The 18,534-nt window shown below is 39.7% G+C and overlaps 1 protein-coding gene across 1 annotated transcript in view; it reads left to right on the forward strand.

The window, feature by feature from the left end:
• Positions 1-18,534, forward strand: part of hfm1 (helicase for meiosis 1) — a 125,319-nt gene that overhangs the window by 70,546 nt on the left and 36,239 nt on the right. Inside the window, exons 19-22 of the mRNA XM_059985228.1 lie at positions 3,359-3,406; positions 4,232-4,312; positions 4,405-4,496; positions 12,501-12,607. Coding sequence (XP_059841211.1) covers positions 3,359-3,406; positions 4,232-4,312; positions 4,405-4,496; positions 12,501-12,607 — 328 coding nt within the window. The remainder of the gene's footprint in view (positions 1-3,358; positions 3,407-4,231; positions 4,313-4,404; positions 4,497-12,500; positions 12,608-18,534) is intronic.

An 18,534-nucleotide genomic window follows, 5' to 3' on the forward strand; every position in this document is an offset into this window, starting at 1 on the left:
CTCCAGGTGGGGTCTCACCAGAGCCCTGTACAGCTGCAGAAGGACCTCTTTACTCCTATACTCAACTCCCCTTGTTATAAAGGCCAACACGCCATTAGCTTTCTTCACTGCCTGCTGTACCTGCATGCTTACTTTCATTGACTGATGTACAAAAACACCTAGATCTTGTTGTACTTCCCCTTTTCCTAACTTGACTCCGTATAGATATTAATATGCCTTTCTGTTCTTGCCACCAAAGTGGATAACCTCACATTTATCCACATTAAACTGCATCTGCCATACATTCGCCCACTCACCTAGCCTGTCCAAGTCACCCTGCAGTCTCATAACATCCTCCTGACATTTCACACTGCCACCCAGCTTTGTGTCATCGGCAAATTTGCTAATGTTACTTTTAATCCCTTCATCTAAATCATTAATGTATATTGTAAACAGCTGCGGTCCCAGCACTGAACCTTGCGGTACCCCACTGGTCACAGCCTGCCATTCCGAAAGGGACCCGTTAATCGCTGCTCTTTGTTTCCTGTCAGCCAGCCAATTTTCAATCCATGTATGAAAGAGAATATTTATCAACTAATTGTTCAAAAGATATCAGTCTATCTTTTTTTAAATAGATCTAAAAAAGAATTAATACCTTTATTTTTCCAAAATAAAAAATTGGATCATTCAAAAAAGGCTTAAAAAATAATTTCAATAAATTAGACTACAAAGTTTAAATTTTTTAAGATTAAAAAATTACAGAACTGGAGCCAAATTTATAAAGAATTCTTAATCACAGGGTATAAATTTAAGTTAACAACTTTAGCTAATCGTATAGGTAGAGCAGCTCCCAATACCGAGGTTAAATAAAACTGTTTCACAGCTTTCAATTCCTGATCTACTCAAATTGGCCGCTCATTCTTATCAACCCAGTGTAACCAAAAGGACATATATTGCACATTAACAGCCCAGTAATACATTCTTAAATTAGGCAAAGCAAGACCTCCATCCTTTTTCAATTTTTGTAAGTGACATTTACTAATTCTTGGTCTTTTATCATTCCAAATAAAAGATGAGATGATAGAATCAGTTCAATCAAAAAACTTATTGGACAAAAAAAGGGATATTCTGAAATAAATATAAAATATTAAAGTTAGTTGGCAAAGTTTAGGGGTAACACAAGGGGTAACTTCCTTACTCAGAGAATGGTAGCTCTGTGGAATGAGCTTCCAGTAGAAGTGGTAGAGGCAGGTTTGATTTTGTCATTAAAAAAAAAATTGGATAGGTATAAGGACAGGAAAGGATGGAGGGTTATAGGCTGAGTGTAGGTAGGTGGGCCTAGGTGAGAGTAAGCGTTCGGCACAGACTAGAAGAGCCAAGATGGGCTGTTTCTGCGCTGTAATTGTTATATGGTTATAATTTTGGTAAAATCATCATTTTGACTATATGGATGTGGCCAGCAAGTGAAAACGTAAGTGGGTTCCATCTACTAAATAAATACTTCATAGAATCTACCAAGGGAACAAAATTAGCTTTATAAAGATCCTTATATTTTTTAGTGATTATAACGCCTAGATATCTAAGGGAATCCGTAACTTTGAAAGGAGTATTATCATACATAGAAACAGATTCATTTAAAGGAAACAGTTCATTTTTATTAAAGTTAATTTTATATCCTGAAAAATCTCCAAATTCATTAAATAGTTTTAGCAAGGCAGGGATCCCTCTGCCATCCGATTCCTAAATGGACATTGAGGCTTTGGACATTACCTAATTTTTTAAAATATGTACAGTATTTCTGTTTTTGCAGTTTTAAAAATCTATTCAATATATTCAGATTCAGTATATTGTCATTTAGAAACCACAAATGCAATGCAGTTGAAAAATGAGACAATGTTCCTCCTGAATGATATCACAAAAGTATATGACAAAACAGACTACACCAGAAAATCCACATAACGTTTGGCAATCCCCAGTCCAGAGTCCGGAGAGGCTGCTGAGTATTAATATCGCGCTACCGTCTTAGCGCGTTCCCCGGAAAGGAGCTCCAAATCCACCAGACAAACAAGACCAAAAACTAAAGCTACAAGACTTGCACGAAAACCACATAATTACAACATATAGTTACAACAGTGCAAACAATAGCATCATTGTTAAAAAACAGACTATGGGCACAGTAAAAATAGTCTAAAGATGTTAAAGGACTATGAGTTCAAAAGAAATCACCACACAGTTTCCACAAGTCCCGAGGGTCCCGACAGACTTGCCATCCCATGCCGGCGGCAGAAGGGAATACCCCCGCTATGGACTTCCATGGCACCGCACGACTCAGCCTCGCAGACGCAGCACACAACGAAATCTCCATTGAACCCAGCCTCACAGACACAGCACACACCGAAAGCGACCTGACCGCAACGGACTCCGAGTCCGTCGAACAACCATCCCCTCCAGCACAGCTTCTCTGAGCACCATTGTATGCCGAGTGTATTAAGACAGCCCCGCCAATGGCCATCGGCAATGCAACCCCAAGGACTGGGGGCCTGTTCTTCCCAGCAGAGCCCCAGACCTCACAGCAGCAGCAGCAATGAAGAAGAAGGTCTTCCTGGAGATTTCCCGATGTTCCTCCGTGCTCCCACGTCCATTTTCAATCGATTATGATTGCGCACGGCACCCCGCTTCACAAATAACAGATAATAAGCTCCAGAGTGGCCACTGCAAGCTGTGTCACACCACCATCTTGGAAAATATGTAATTGATTTACTTGTTTATTGTTTTATTTTATTTATTATTATTATTAATTTTTTTCTCTCTCTGCTTAATTATGTATTGCATTGAACTGCTGCTGCTAAGTTAACAAATTTCATGTCACATGCTGGTGATAATAAACCTGATTCTGATTCTGAAAGAGGCAATGTTAGAGATTGTGGAGGAATTAGCAATTATCTTTCAAAAATTTCTGGACTCTGGAGAGTTTTCTTTCTCCTAGATGAGCTACAACCACGGCTAACAATCCCCATTTGCCCAAAGCAACTGGTTTTAAGGCACCAGTAACACAGCTTTGCTCCTTCTCCTGTCAGTAGAAATGGTTCTTCTGGGCTTAGAAGCTAATGTGAATGCCAGGCGCTGGCATCGGTATTCGGAGGCTATTTGAGGCACATGCCTTTGGGAGCATTTAATAAGTAGTGGCAGCTTGTCCACATTACCATCCCTGATTAAAACAACCTTAAGGAACCATTAAACTAATAACCAACCACAATTTACACAATAGGTTTTGAAACTGCGATCTAAGAATTAAATGTAATGTGTATATGGATTCATGAGAAATGATAACTTATAACTACCTAAGAGTTCAGTGATTCTAAACATTTCTCTTCCTCAGGTTTTGCTACTGGTCTTGACAGAGCTGGAATTGAAGCAAAGTTGCAAGGTACTTGATGTAACTTTTGTCATTGGAACATTGTGGAAGCCTGTTTACCAGAATTTCTTTTTAAATCAATAAGACTAATTTTGATTAAAGGAATCTGAGGTGTAATTGTTGAACTTAATTTTTTTGACATCATGATCTTTGTTGATTAAGGTTGAACAATGGCAACAGTTGCAGCAGAAAGGAAATAGATTTCACTTTGATTTAACATGGCTGAATTTAAACTGGCCTATGTGTTCGAATATTTTGTGGTTATTGGTGTAGTTTGTCCACAGGGTTGATTGTTAGGAAAATTACAACAATTTTCACACCTTGAGCAGGGAAGGAGATGGGAATGGATTTTACCATTTGAATTTAGAATTATAATCTTTGCCATCACATTGATCCATGGTGTCCCTATTTGTAATTTACCCATAAGCTTTTGATATTTTTGTTTTCTGCTATTTCTGATTTGTTACTCATTCTTGAATGTATTTGATTTTTTTTTCAAAACCTCTTAATAATTTGTCCTATATGACTTGGTGTCGAACTTTACTAGATAACAAAGATGCAGAGTACTTTGAAGCATTTTGCAATGTCTGAAAGGCTGAATCAATGAAAATTTTGTCATAGTTGATAGGGAAATGCCTAAATTCTTATATCCATTGCACAAGTGTGGAGTTTTACTGTTGAAACACTGGGTATCCATTTCAAAGCTACCTTCTCAAAGATCCCCTTATTCAGAGTATTAGGAAGAGATCTGCGAATGAATGAAAATAACTTATTAGTTAGATTTCACACATCAATCAATGAATGTTTGATAAAATCCAGTTCTTATTCTTGAAACAGAACTATGCCTGAAGAATTTGCAAGCATTGTCTTCTATTGGATTGTTAAGAATGGATGAAGAAATCAATTTCAAACCTACAGGTGCAGATTTATTTACATATTTTCTAATAACTTTAAAAATATATCTGTTAATGATCAATGAAATGTGTAACCTTCTCCTTTACGTTTAATAGAAGCTGGAAAGTTAATGGCCCGCTATTCCATTGCATTTGAAACAATGAAGCTCTTCTTCTTGGTCAGTGGAAATGAAACTCTATCTGAACTGGTAATTTGTTAATTTGAAAACAAATTTTTAGAATATTTGAATGATTTGTTGAACTAATTATTTATGTTGCACGTTTTTTAAAAACGAGTTTGTAGCATAGTGGTTGTTACTGGGATAATGGCTGGAGTTCAGGATCATTGATGCAGAGATGTAAGTTCTAAAAATTCTGCTATAGCAGCTGGAGAATTTGAATGCAAATCTATATGGGATTACACAATGACACAGCAAGTAATGCAGCTCTAATGACCCAGGTTCAGTCTTGACCTCTGGCTCTGTGGAATTTGTATGTTCTCCCTTTGATTGCATGTGTTTCCCCCAGGGTTTCTGGTTACCTCCTACATCCCAAAGATGTGCTAGTTGTTTGCTTGATAGGCTGATATACTTAGTAAATTGTTATTATAATAGGTGAGAGGCAAAATAATTTGGGAGAGCTGATGGGCACATTGGAGAGAATAAGTTACAGGGAAATATGTAAGTGGATTGCTTGGTGGGTCAGATGGTCTTCTGCATTATGAGAAAACATTTGAGGATGATATGAAACTTGAAAATATCTAAATAATTTTTCTGACCACTATGAAGGAGGAATGCACCATTTACTGATAGCTTTTTTTTTTCCGGTTGGAATTGGCCACCTGATACCCAGTTGAGTGTTTGATTATACCCTAATTTGGACTATATTTCTGAGTTTTGGGATTTTCTTCTCACACGCTGAAAAATTTGTAATGAAATTTAGCAAATTCTCTGTGTCATTATTCTTGAAGTTAGTCAATACTCTTTTTTGTTATATCAGGTAAAACATTGTATTGTGTCCTATATGTTTACTGGAAAGGACCAGTCAAGTTTAACCTACTTTGCTAGCTTTTTCTGAGGAAATTAACAAATCAGTAGGTTTTTGCTACTTTCTGACCACATTTTACATATTTAAGTAAGAAATGCTTTTTTTGCCTTTTTAAAAATATTTCCTCATAGATAAGAATTTATATATGGATTGGTTTGAGTTTGATGTGAGTGTCCTATTAATACTGATATTGTTTTGCTGCTCCTGTGCTCAACTGTTGTCTTTCCTATGTTTATCTCTGATTTTTATCACTACACATTCTACTCCTAGTATGATCTATTGTGTGTGGTTCTTGCATTTTAAATTAATTTTGTGCCACTTTCCATTCCACCTTTATGATTGTAGTTGGATATTCTTATTTCTCTTTGACTTTTATTTTCCAAGGGTTAAATGCCTTAAATATCAAAATCCTGCTCTTCCAATTTCATGCAGTAACCAATATCCAACTTCTCATATTCGATATGTACAATGCAGAGAGAAAAGTTTACAAGATTTGCAATCCATCAATATCAATAAAGTAGCCAATGGCCATGAAAAATTCATGGGGAAAGATTAACCAGTGGAGGTGACAGTTAGACTGTCCTGTAAGTTATTCTCTCTGTACCGCAAGGCTTAGTGCTGAGACTGCAGCTATTTACAATATACATTAATGATTTAGATGAAGGGATTAAAAGTAACATTAGCAAATTTGCAGATGATACAAAGCTGGTTGGCAGTGTGAAATATGAGGAGGATGTTAGGAGAACGCAGGGTGACTTGGACAGGTTGGGTGAGTGGGCAGATGCATGGCAGATGCAGTTTAATGTGGATAAATGTGAGGTTATCCACTTTGGTGGCAAGAACAGGAAAGCAGATTACTATCTGAATGGTGTCAAGTTAGGAAAAGGGGAAGTACAACGAGATCTAGGAGTCCTTGTTCATCAGTCACTGAAAGTAAGCATGCAGGTACAGCAGGCAGTGAAGAAAGCTAATGGCGTGTTGGCCTTTATAACAAGGGGAGTTGAGTATAGGAGCAAAGAGGTCCTTCTGCGGTTGTACAGGGCCCTGGTGAGACCACACCTGGAGTATTGTGTTCAGTTTTGGTCTCCAAATTTGAGGAAGGACATTCTTGCTATTGAGGGAATGCAGTGTAGGTTCATGAGGTCGATTCCTGGGATGGCGGGATTGTCATATGTTGAAAGATTGGAGCGACTGGGCTTGTATACACTGGAATTTAGAAGGATGAGAGGGGATCTGATTGAAACATATAAGATTATTAAGGGATTGGACACACTGGAGGCAGGAAACATGTTCCCAATGTTGGGGGAGTCCAGAACCAGAGGCCACAGATTAAGAATAAGGGGTAGGTCATTTAGAACAGAGTTGAGGAAAAAGTTCTTCACCCAGAGAGTTGTGGATCTATGGAATGCTCTGCCTCAGAAGACAGTGGAGGCCAATTCTCTGGATGCTTTCAAGAAAGAGTTAGATAGAGTCCTTAAAGATAGCGGAGTCAAGAGTAGGGGGAAAAGGCAGGAACAGGGTACTGATTGTGGATGATCAGCCATGATCACATTGAATGGCGGTGCTGGTTTGCAGGGCTGAATGGCCTACTCCTGCACCTATTGTCTATTGTCTCTGTGTTCTTATTTTTTCATTCCTGATCTATCAGTGCATAGTATAATTAGAATAGCTCCAGAGGCAGTATTTAGTGTGAAGTCTGAGAGACCGCCAGACTCCCAGATAAACACATCTGCACCAGGTGTACTAAGCTACAGGTCTTGAGAGAATGTATTAAGGAACTAGAGCTGCAGCTTGATGGCCTTCAACTCAGACTGGAGAATGAGGAGATGATAGACAGGAGCTGCAGGGAAGTTGTCATCCTTAGGTTGCAGGTAACTGGGTGACTGTCAGGAGAAGTAGGAGAAGTGCACAGCTAGTGCAGAGAACAACTGTGGAGGTTCTCGTCAATAATATGTATGTAACTTTAGGTACTATTGAGGGGGATGACCTACCGGGGGAACCACAATGATCAGGTCTCTGGCACTGAGTCTGGTGCTGTGGCTCAGAAAAGTGGAGAGGTGAAGAGGACTGCAATGTTGATAGGAGATTCTTTAGTTTGAGGAACAGGGACGAGGTCTGTGGGCACAATAGAGATGCATGGATGGATGTTGCCTCTCTGATGCCAGGATAAGGGATGTCTCGGATCATGTCCATGGCATTCTCAAGGGCGAGGGTGAGCTGCAAGAACTCTTGGTACATATCAGTACCAATGACATAGATAGTCAAGGTGAGGAGGTCCTGAAGGTAGATTTTAGGAAGCTAGGTAAAGGCTGAGAAACAGGACCTCCAGAGTAGTAATATCTGGATTGCTGTCTGTGCCAGTAGGGGTAAGATTAGGATGATTTGGCAGGTGAATGCATGGCTGAGGAACTGATGTAGGGGGCAGGGGTTTTATATTTATGATCACTGGGATCTCTACCGAGGAAGGTATGACCTGTATAAGAGGGACGGGTAACACCTGAACCAGAGGGGGATCCAATATCCTTGTGGGCAGGTTGGATAGAGTTGTTCGGGTGGATTTAAACTAATTTGGCAGGGGGATGGAAACCAGAGTAGTAGTGCTGAAGATGAGGTAATCGGTTTACAAACAGAGGCAATGTATAATGAGATTCCAAGCGGCAGAGTCTGATTATAGGGCAAAATTGCAGTCAACAGCATGAGTTGCGATGTAAAAGTGGACAAAACCAAAAAGGGTGAAAACAAGACTAAAGATGTTATATCTGAATGTGCACAGTATACGGAATAAGGTCAATGAACTTGTAGCACTGTTAGAGATTGGCAAGTACGATGTTGTAGGCATCACCGAATTATGGCTGAAAGAAAATAATCACTGAGAGTTTAATTTCCAAGAATATACATTGTATCAAAAGGATAGGCAGGAGGGCAGAGGGGGTGGTATGTCTCTGTTGGTAAAAAAATGAAATTAAATCATTAGAAATCATTAGGTGACATAAGGTCAGAAGATGTTGAATCATTGTGGATAGAGCTAAGGAACTGCAAGGGTAAAAAGACCTTGATGCGTCTTGTATATACCTTTGATGGGTATATACAGACCCCCCCAAACAGTTTAAGGATGTGGTCTACAAATTACAATAGGAGAGAGAAAATGCATGCTATAAAGACAATTTTACAATAGCCATGGGGGATTTCAATATGCAGGTATATTGGGGAAATCAGGTTGGTGCGGGATTCCAAGAGGGGGAATTTCTTGAATGCTCATGAGATGGCTTTTTTAGAGCAGCTCATGGTAGAGCCCAATAAGGGATCAGCTATTCTGGATTGGGTGTTGTGCAACAAACTAAATTGATTAGAGAGCTTAAGGTAAAGGAGCCCTTAGGGCAAGTGATCATACTGTAATTGAATTCACCCTGACATTTGAGAAGGAGAAGCTAAAGTCATATTTATCAGTATTATAGTGGAGTAAAGGGAATTACAGAGGCATGAGAGAGGAGTTGGCCAGAATTGTTTGTAAAAGAACACTGGCAGGGATGACAGCAGAGTATCAATGGCTGGAATTTCTGGAAGCAGTTTGGAAGGCATAGAATATATACTGTACATCCCAAAGAGGAAGAAGTATTTTAAAGGCCAGATGACACAAGCATGGTTAGCAAAAGAAGTCAAAGCCACCATAAAAGCCAATGAGAGGGCCTACAATAGAGCAAAAATTAGTGGGAGATTAGATTGGGAAGGTTTTAAGTACCAACAGAAGGCAACTAAAAAAGTCACTAAAAAAGATGGAATATGAAAGTAAGCTAGCCTTTAATATTAAAGAGGATACCAAAAGTTTCTTCAGATACGTAAAGTGTAAAAGAGGTGAGAGTGGATATTGAACCGCTGGAAAACTATGCTGGAGAGTTCGTAATGTGGGACAAAGAAATGGCAGATGAACTGACTAAGTATTTTGCATTAGTCTTCGCTGTGGAAAACACTAGCAGTATGCTGGAAGTTCCAGGTCATAAAGTGTGGAAGTTACTGTTACTGGGGAGAAGGTTCATGGAAAGCTGAAAGATCTGAAGGTAGATAAGTCACATGGACCTGATGGTGTACATCCCAGGGTCCTAAAAGAGATAGCTGAAGAGATTATGGGGACATTAGTAATGATCTTTCAAGACTCATTGGATTCTGGAATGGTTCCAAAGTCTGGAAAATTGAAGATGTCACTACACTCTTCAACAAAGAAGAAAGGCAGAAGAAAGGAAATTATAGGCCTGTTAGTCTGACCTCAGTGGTTGGGAAGATGTTGGAGTCGATTACTGATGGTGAGATTTCAGGGTACTTGGAGGTACATGATAGAACAGGCTGTAGTCAGCATGGTTCCTTCAGGGGAAAATTTGTTAGAATTCTTTGAAGAAATAACAAGCAGGATAGACAAAGGAGATTCAGATAATGTTATGTATTTGGATTTTCAGAAGGCCTTTGACAGAGTGCCATACATGAAGTTGCTTAATAAGCTACGAGCCCATGCTACAGGAAAGATTTGAGCGTGGGTAAAACAACGGCTGATTTGACAGGAGGCAAAGGGTGTTGCTTCTGGTTGGCTGTTGGTGACTAGTGGTGTTCCACAGGGGTCTGTGTTGGGACCGCTTCTTTTTACAATATATGTCAATGATTTGGATGATGGAATTGATGGCTTTGTTGCAAAGGTAGAGGTCAGGTAGTTTTGAGGAAAAAGAGAGTCTACAGAAGGACTTAGACAGATTTGAAGAATGGGCAAAGAAATAGCAGGTGGAATATCCTGTCGGGAAGTGTATGATCATGCACTTTGGTACAAGTAGTGAAAGGTTTGACTATTTTCTAAATGGGGAGAAAATACAAATCCTGAGGCACAAAAGGATTTTGGAGTCCTCATGTAGGATTCCCTAAACGTTAATTTGCAGATTCAGTCTGTGGTGAGGAAGGCAATTGCACTGTTAGCACTTATTTCAAAAGGAATTTGATATAAATGCAAGGATGTGATGTTGAGACTTTATAAAGCACTGGTGAGGCCTCACTTGTTCTTACAGAAACATCTTCTTCTTGTGAGCAGTTTTGGTCCCCTTATCTTAGAAAAGATGTACTGAAACTGGAGAGGCTCAAAGAAGGTTCATAAAAATGATTCCAGGAGTGAATGACTTGTCATATGAACACTGTTTGATGGTTCTACAGCTGTATTCACTGGAATTCAGAAGAGTGAGAGGAGTTCTCATTGAAGCCTATCGAATGGTAGTAGGCCTTGATAGAGTGGATGCGGAGAGGATGTTTTATAAGGTGGGACAATCTGCAGTCATAGATGACAAGAGCTCTACAGAAGTTCAGTATTTTAGGAGGAGGACATCAAAGCTTCATGAGCCAGTCCTCAGATGATCAGAGGTGGAGAGGGTCAGCAACTTTAAATTCCTCAGTGTTATTATTTCAGAGCACCTGCCCTGGTCCAGCACATAAATGCAATCAGGAAGAAAGTACAGCAGCGCCTCTAATTCCTTCAAAACTTGCAAATATTCAACATGACGTCTAAAACTTTGACAAACTTCTGTAGATGTTAAAATACGAGGAACATTTGATGGCTCTGGGTCTGTACTCACTGGAATTTAGAAGGATGAATGGGGATCTTGTTGAAACTTTTGGAATGTTGAAAGTCTAGACAACATAAATGTGGAAAAGATGTTTCCCATGGCGGGGGAGTCTAGGACAACAGGGCACAGCCTCAATATAGAGGGGCATCCATTTAAAACACAGATGTGGAGAAATTTCACAGCCAGCGTGGTGAATTTATGGATTTCATTATCACAGGCAGCTCTGGAGGCCAGGTCATTGGTACTTAAGGCAGAGATTGATAGGTTCTTGATTGGACACGGCATCAAAGGTTATGGGCAAAAGGCTGGGATTTGGGCTGAGGAAGGGAAAAATGGATCAGCCATGGCTGAACGGCGGAGCAGATATTATGGGCCAATGGCCTAATTCAATTCCTATGTCATATTGTCTTATATGTGGTGGAGAGTATATTGACTGGGTACTTCACAGCCTGGTATGGAAATACCAATACCTTTGAACAGAAAATCCTACAAATAGTAGTGGATACAGCCCACTTCATCACAGATAAAGCTCTCCCCACTGTTGAACAGATCTACACGGAAGCATTGTTGTAGGTAATCAGCATCCATAGTCAGGGACTCCCACCACTCAAGTCATGCTCTCTTCTCTTTGCTGCCATCAGGAAGAAGGCACAGGAGCCCCAAGCCTCACCCTGCCAGACCCAGGAACAGTTATTACACCTCAACCATAAGGTTTTTGAACCACAGGGGATAACTTCACTCAACTTCACTTGCTCCATCATTGAAATGTTTCCACAACCTCTGGACTCACTTTCAAGGACTCTTCATCTAGTGATCTTGATATTTATTGCTTATTTATCACTGCTATGTCTTTATTTTTGTATTTGCAGTTTGTTGTCTTTTGCACACTGTTTGAATGCCCAGGTTGATGTGGACTTTCATTGACTCTATTCTGGTTATTACTCTATTATGGATTTATTGAGTATGCCCACAAGAAAATGAATTTCTGGATTGTAAATTGTGACATATATGTATTTTAATGAATAATTTACTTTCAATATTGAAATAGTATCCATGTAGTTGTTACTGATTGTGCAGTTGAAGATTAACATGTATCCTACACTTAAACACTTCCGGAAATTTTAACTATTTATTGCTCACTTTGTCTAAAGCAGAAACAAATTACAGATTTTCATCTGACCTCTAAAGGAGGACAATATGTACGGTATGCTAGTTGGGTATTGACATACAAAAGCCTTAAGATTATTTTGAAATAGTACAGGTAGTACAGCAGGGATAGCAATAGGCTGTTACTTCTCTCAAGCTTATTCTTCTATTCTATTAGGGAGTGGGATGATCTCCTTCTCCATTTACTTACATTTATGTTACATTTATGCATCAGATTAGATTTAAAATGTTAACATTCTTCGTTGTTATAATTGAAATGATAAGACAAAGTAGTGTCCCTGTCAAGAAATCGTCTGTTTAAAAAAAATAATAAAAGCTTTCAGCTGCAGTTGAGAATTGGGTATATTATTGTCATCAGATTTAAATTTTTGTGATATTTTAAATCTTGCATCATATTTTATATAATAGGTCACAGTAATATCCCAATGCAAGGAATTTGCAGATATTCAACTAAGAATTAATGAAAAGAAGATTCTTAATACTTTCAATAAAGACAAAAATAGAATCACGATCAGGTAATCCCAGTCATGTTCTTTCCATTTCCAATGCATTTACTGATGCACTGCCTACACAGTATATGAGATAAACATTCCCTAAAACAAAGATGGGAGTTACCATCAGATGATGTTGACAAGACTGCTTTGAGATACTTTGATATGTGAATTGCCTTTGCACTACTAAGCAGCCTTAACAATTTAAGAAAGTATTTTTTAAATGACCGGTTTAGAATTTAGCTTTACCAGTTTTAAAATGCTTACACAATGTTTGCTACCTTCAATTTTGAAATTTTCAAAGGTCATAGAACTTGGAAAAATGGCAATTCATGAGGAGGATATCAATGGAATTTAGGAGAATACAGACAGTTAGTGAAATGGGCAGATACATAGCAAATGTAATTCAATACAGAAAAGTATGAAATAATATATTTTGCCTGGAAGAATGAAGAGAAACAACACATAATAACATAATAAATCATAATAAGAATAACTTATTTGGTTCACTATGCCTTTTGCTCTGATAAGCAAAATAATGGCTGATCACTTTACTGCGCAAACCCAAACACAAGAAAATCTGCAGATGCTGGAAATTCAAGCAACACACACAAAATGCTGGTGGAACACAGCAGGCCAGGCAGCATCTATAGGAAGGATCATGGGATGGGAGGCCTCCCCCTTTCTTTCTCCCTAGGCCTCCCATCCCATGTTCCTTTCCATTCTCCAGCTCTGTATCCCTTTTGCCAATCACCTTTCCAGCTGTTAGCTTCACCACACCCCTCCTGTCTTCTCCTATCATTTCGGATCCCCCCCCCCCACTTTCAAATCTCTTACTATCTTTCAGTTAGTCCTGACGAAGGGTCTCGTCCTGAAACGTCGACAGTACTTCTTCCTATAGATGCTATAGATTCTTCCTATAGATTTCTATAAGGTCATGTTTGACAAATCTTATTGAATTTTTTGAAGAGATTACTAGAAAAGTTGACGAGGGTAAAGCAGTGGATATTGTCTATATAGACTTCAGTAAGGCCTTTGACAAGGTTCTGCATGGAAGGTTAGTTAGGAAGGTTCAATCTTTAGGTGTTAATATTGAAGTAGTAAAATGGATTCAACAGTGGCTGGATGGGAGATGCCAGACAGTAGTGGTGGATAACTGTTTGTCAGGTTGGAGGCCGGTGACTAGTGGTGTGCCTCAGGGATCTGTACTGGGTCCAATGTAGTTTGTCATATACATTAATAATTTGGATGATGGGGTGGTAAATTGGATTAGTAAGTTTGCAGATCATACAAAGATAAGTGGTGTTGTGGATAATGAAGTAGGTTTTCAAAGCTTGCAGAGAGATTTAGGCCAGTTAGAAGAGTGGGCTAAAAGATGGCAGATGGAGTTTAATGCTGATAAGTGTGAGGTGCTACATTTTGGTAGGAATAATCCAAATAGGACATACATGGTAAATGGTAGGGCATTGAAGAATGCAGTAGAACAGAGTGATCTAGGAATAATGGTGCATAGTTCCCTGAAGGTGGAATCTCTTGTGGATAGGGTGGTGAAGAAAGCTTTTGGTATGCTGGCCTTTATAAATCAGAGCATTGAGTATAGGACTTCGGATGTAATGTTAAAATTGTACAAAGCATTGGTAAGGCCAAATTTGGAGCATTGTGTACAGTTCTGGTCACTGAATTATAGGAAAGATGTCAACAGAGAGAGTACAGAGGAGATTTACTAGAATGTTACCTGGGTTTCAGCACCTAAGTTACAGAGAAAGGGTGAACAAGTTAGGTCTTTATTCTTTGGATCGTAGAAGGTTGAGGGGGGACTTGATAGAGGTATTTAAAATTATGAAAGGGATAGATAGAATTGACGTTGATAGGCTTTTTCCATTGAGAGTAGGGGAGATTCAAACAAGAGGATATGAATTGAGAGTTAGGGAGCAAAAGTTTAGGGGTAACATGAGGGGGAATTTCTTTACTCAGAGAGTGATAGCTGTGTGGAACGAGCTTCCAGTAGAAGTGGTAGAGGCAGGTTCGATATTGTCATTTAAAATAAAATTGGATAGGTATATAGACAGGAAAGGAATGGAGGATTATGGGCTGAGTGCAGGTCGGTGGACTAGGTGAGAGTAAGCGTTCGGCATGGACTAGAAGGGCCGAGATGGCCTGTTTCCGTGCTATAATTGTTATATGGTTATATGCTGCCTGGCCTGCTGCGTTCTGCCAGCATTTTGTGTGTGTTACTGCACAAACCCCTTGATTCCTGTAATGTTTGGAAATCTATCTCTGTCATGAAAATACATAGTAATAGTGTTCTCACAGCCCCCTTCAGCAGTAAATTCCAAAGATTCACCACCCTCAGAGTGAGGAAGTTTCTCATCTCTGTCTCAGATGTGAATGACCAACTAACTCCCTATTCTGAGTCTGTCATCTTATGGGAACTTCCACATCGATCCTCAATTCCCTTAATAATTTTACACAATTCAATGAGATCACCTCTCATTCTTCCAATTTCAAGAAAGTGCTGGATGTTCATCATACTACAAACACACCATCCTAAGAATTAAAATGGTGATTTTTTTTTTGCTGCATTCCGCATAACACAATTGTTTCTTTCCTCAGATAGGGAGAAAAGATCATGATACACTGTAATGCCCTGGTTAACAACATTACTTTATTGTGTTTCTACTGCTATGCTGTGAGCTATTTTCATTTTATCAGTTTTTCTGCAAATGCAGTATGTTCTGTTAGTTAAGGTTCATAGACTAGTGTTTTGGCTTAGGCTGAGAAAAAGAACATTTGCTCAGCCTAGGAAAGGTGTGTTCCGGGCTAATGCCATGGAACATTCAAGCGAGCTGGGCAGGATCAGATATCTGAGGTACAGGGATTGGTTTTGGGTTTTTTGTTGGGAGGAGGTGCAGAGCAGAACATAAGGGAAAATGCTCACGGAATGCCGCTTGAAGGAGAGACCCATTGTAAGAAGTGCTTTGTGCAGACAAATGGTTCTAAGGAGGAAGTGGCAGGAGTTAGCCAGTTCATTACATACAGTCTTCGAGACAAGTTCGAACTGTGCCAGGGGGTGTTCAAGCAGAACGTGGGTTCAGCACAAGAGTAATCAAAGCGAAGCACCTGACTATTCCAGAAACGAGCATCAACATTTATGTGCACATTTAGACTGCTTTAACTGTATGGCCCTTTTCTATTTTTCCTAATTAACTGTATGTTAAAGTTGAAATATCAGTAAGTATACTTCCACTTTAATTTTATGCTAGTGTACAATCTGTTGTTTCCTGGTGAATGATAACTTTGCACAGGGCAGCATTTAGACAGCATTCACCACAATCTTCATTCCCTCATTGAACATCCCAACTTTTCTGTTTGGTTGAACCCAAATCACACCAACCCTAGACATAGTTCTTCTTGAAGGTGGCCTTCTCTCTGTTACCTATATAATGCTGAGTCATGTGGCTGTTAGCTAGAGTTAGCTAATGAGCCAAGTTTGTTCCGAGCCACGGTGAGAGGGTCACATTTTGGGACTCTTCCAGGATTGGAATGCTGTATGAAGCTGTATAAAAATTGATTAAGCGCCGTATTTGTGTGTTTAAGCCAGTGTTTTATGGAAAATGAGGTACTTTAATAAGGATGGCATGGAGATTAACATTGGGTGCAAAACGACTACCAGTGACATGACTGAAGTCACGCTGCCCGATAGGATAGGGGTACCTGGAGAGGCCAGTTCATATTTCTGGAATTTGTGAGAATGTAGCTGAGGGTGAAGATTTTTAAAACAAGTTGTTCCGTTTTCTGTGGAGTTAAAGGAAGTCTTTGTCTGATATGAAAAGTCTAATAGGTCCTTCAGCTGTTGATTTATGTTCTGAGCTGGTTTTGGCTATTACAGCACTGGTTGATAAATGCCAAAGTGTACCTGTGGAGAGCTAAAGTTATTGTCGACTAAGTATGTTTTCTGGAGTGAAGCGCACACCTGTTGGGGAAGAAGAATATGAGGCTTGGGCTGAGCAGACATCTCATTTACTGGATGAAAAGCAGATGGGTACAGAGTTTAAACGGTCCAATGGCTAAAGACAGAAAATCCATTAGCAACCTCAGCTAACTATATGCAAGCTCAGGAAGATGCTTTTTAGCACTGCTGAAAGTTCAGCCAATCTTGTGATGAAGATTAGGCACACATTCCAGGAGGAAGGAGAGAAGATTACTGCCTATCTTTTCAGAATAGAGAAATTGCTGCACTGGTTGAGAGCAATTGTCTAAGAGCAACTGCTTGAGAGTGGAACAAGTTGTTGAGAGTGCGCTATCACATGACATGATTGCTCTAGGTATGCAAATGACCCATAAGATGCACCTTCCTCCATCTTTTACTAAGTTTCTCAGAGAAGTTAGGGCAGAGGAAAAAGTGATTGAGGAATGGAATGTTTTCAAAAGCCAAGTAATGTCTTCTGTGGTAGCCTCTGTTGCTAAAGTGACCCCTGATGCCACAGAGATAGAGCTTTTGAGGACTGAGATGAAAAACCTTTAAGCTGAGTTGACTCGGTGGACGTCTACTAATTGTCAGCTAAACTTGACTCATCTGTAAGGAACCTTGCCCCACCTGACTAAGCAGAGGAATACTGTTGAAAAGGGACTTTTGACAAGAGAGGCAACCAATATTTTCTGTTACAACTGTGGAGATGATGGACATTTCATGTGAAACTATGAGGGACAGGAAAATCTTCAAAAAGTAAGTCAACGGTTAATCAAACAGAGAAGAAAAGAAGCAAAAGTATGGAGGGACCTAGTAAAGGAATGGCCTCTCGTCTTGGAGAGAATACTATTTCCTGAAGGTTTAGTGGGGCGGAGCTCTGATGTATCCATGTGGATGGAAAGTATTTATGCTAGAGCCATACTTGACAAAGGTTCTCAAGTTACTTTACCTTACTGACCCTTTTGCAACCACTATTTGACCCATTTACCATTGATGCCACTCAGTGCCTTTGCGATTTGGGGGCTTAGTGCTGATGATTACCCGTATGATGGTTAGTTATTGTTGAAACTAGAATTCTCAGTAACAGATGTTGGAATAGCTAAGACTATTGATACACTAGTGTTGGCCTGCCCAGATCCGGTTGGAAAAAATAAAGCTTCTATTCTTCTGGGAACAAATACTCCCATTGTGAGAAGGCTTGTGGGGCATGCAAGGAGAGAAATGGGGAAAAATTTTTTAAAACCTTGTCCATTCACCTGGGGTGTTTAGAACGGCTTTTAAGAAAGTGCAAGTTCCTCTTAAGCAGCAAGGTGAGCATAAATGAGGAACTGTTCAGTATACCCAGTCTGAACCTGTCATGTTAAACCCTGGAGGAGTAGCTAGAGTGACAGAGGACACCCTTTTCTGAGAGAGGTCTCGCCAGTTAGCAACAGCGGAGATTGAAGATGTTCAGCAGCACCTGCTTAAACTAAAGGAAGCTAAGTTCAGTCAGAGGGCAGGGGGAACTGAGTCACCGGAAAGTACAAGTGATAGATGGGGGAGGTATCCCCAGGTAAAGTGGAACAGTCACTAGGAGTGCCAGAGGCTGAAGATGAAATAAGGAGGTCTCAGAGAGTTAGGAAGCCCCCAGATAGGCTGGCGTATGATGCACCTGAGAAACAGAGTGTTGTGCCAATTCCAATAGTGAGATATGTTACTTCCGTTTACAAATGAATTGGGTGTCCTGAAATCATGAAATTTATTTGAATACTGTGTATTAATAATGGATTTATTAGTCCCAAAGGCTTACAAAGTCACCGGGACATGACTGTTTTGGTGGGGGGCGGGGAAGGGGGTTAAAGAATATAATGCCCCGGTTAAGAACATATTTTATTGTATTTCTACTGGTATGCTGTGAGATACTTTTATTTTAGCAGTTTTTTCTGCAGATGCAATATGTTCTGTTCATTAAGGTTCTTTGACTAGTGTTTTGGCTCAACTG

The sequence above is a fragment of the Hypanus sabinus genome, chromosome 11 (assembly GCF_030144855.1).
Source record: "Hypanus sabinus isolate sHypSab1 chromosome 11, sHypSab1.hap1, whole genome shotgun sequence".
Taxonomy (NCBI): Eukaryota; Metazoa; Chordata; class Chondrichthyes; order Myliobatiformes; family Dasyatidae; genus Hypanus; species Hypanus sabinus.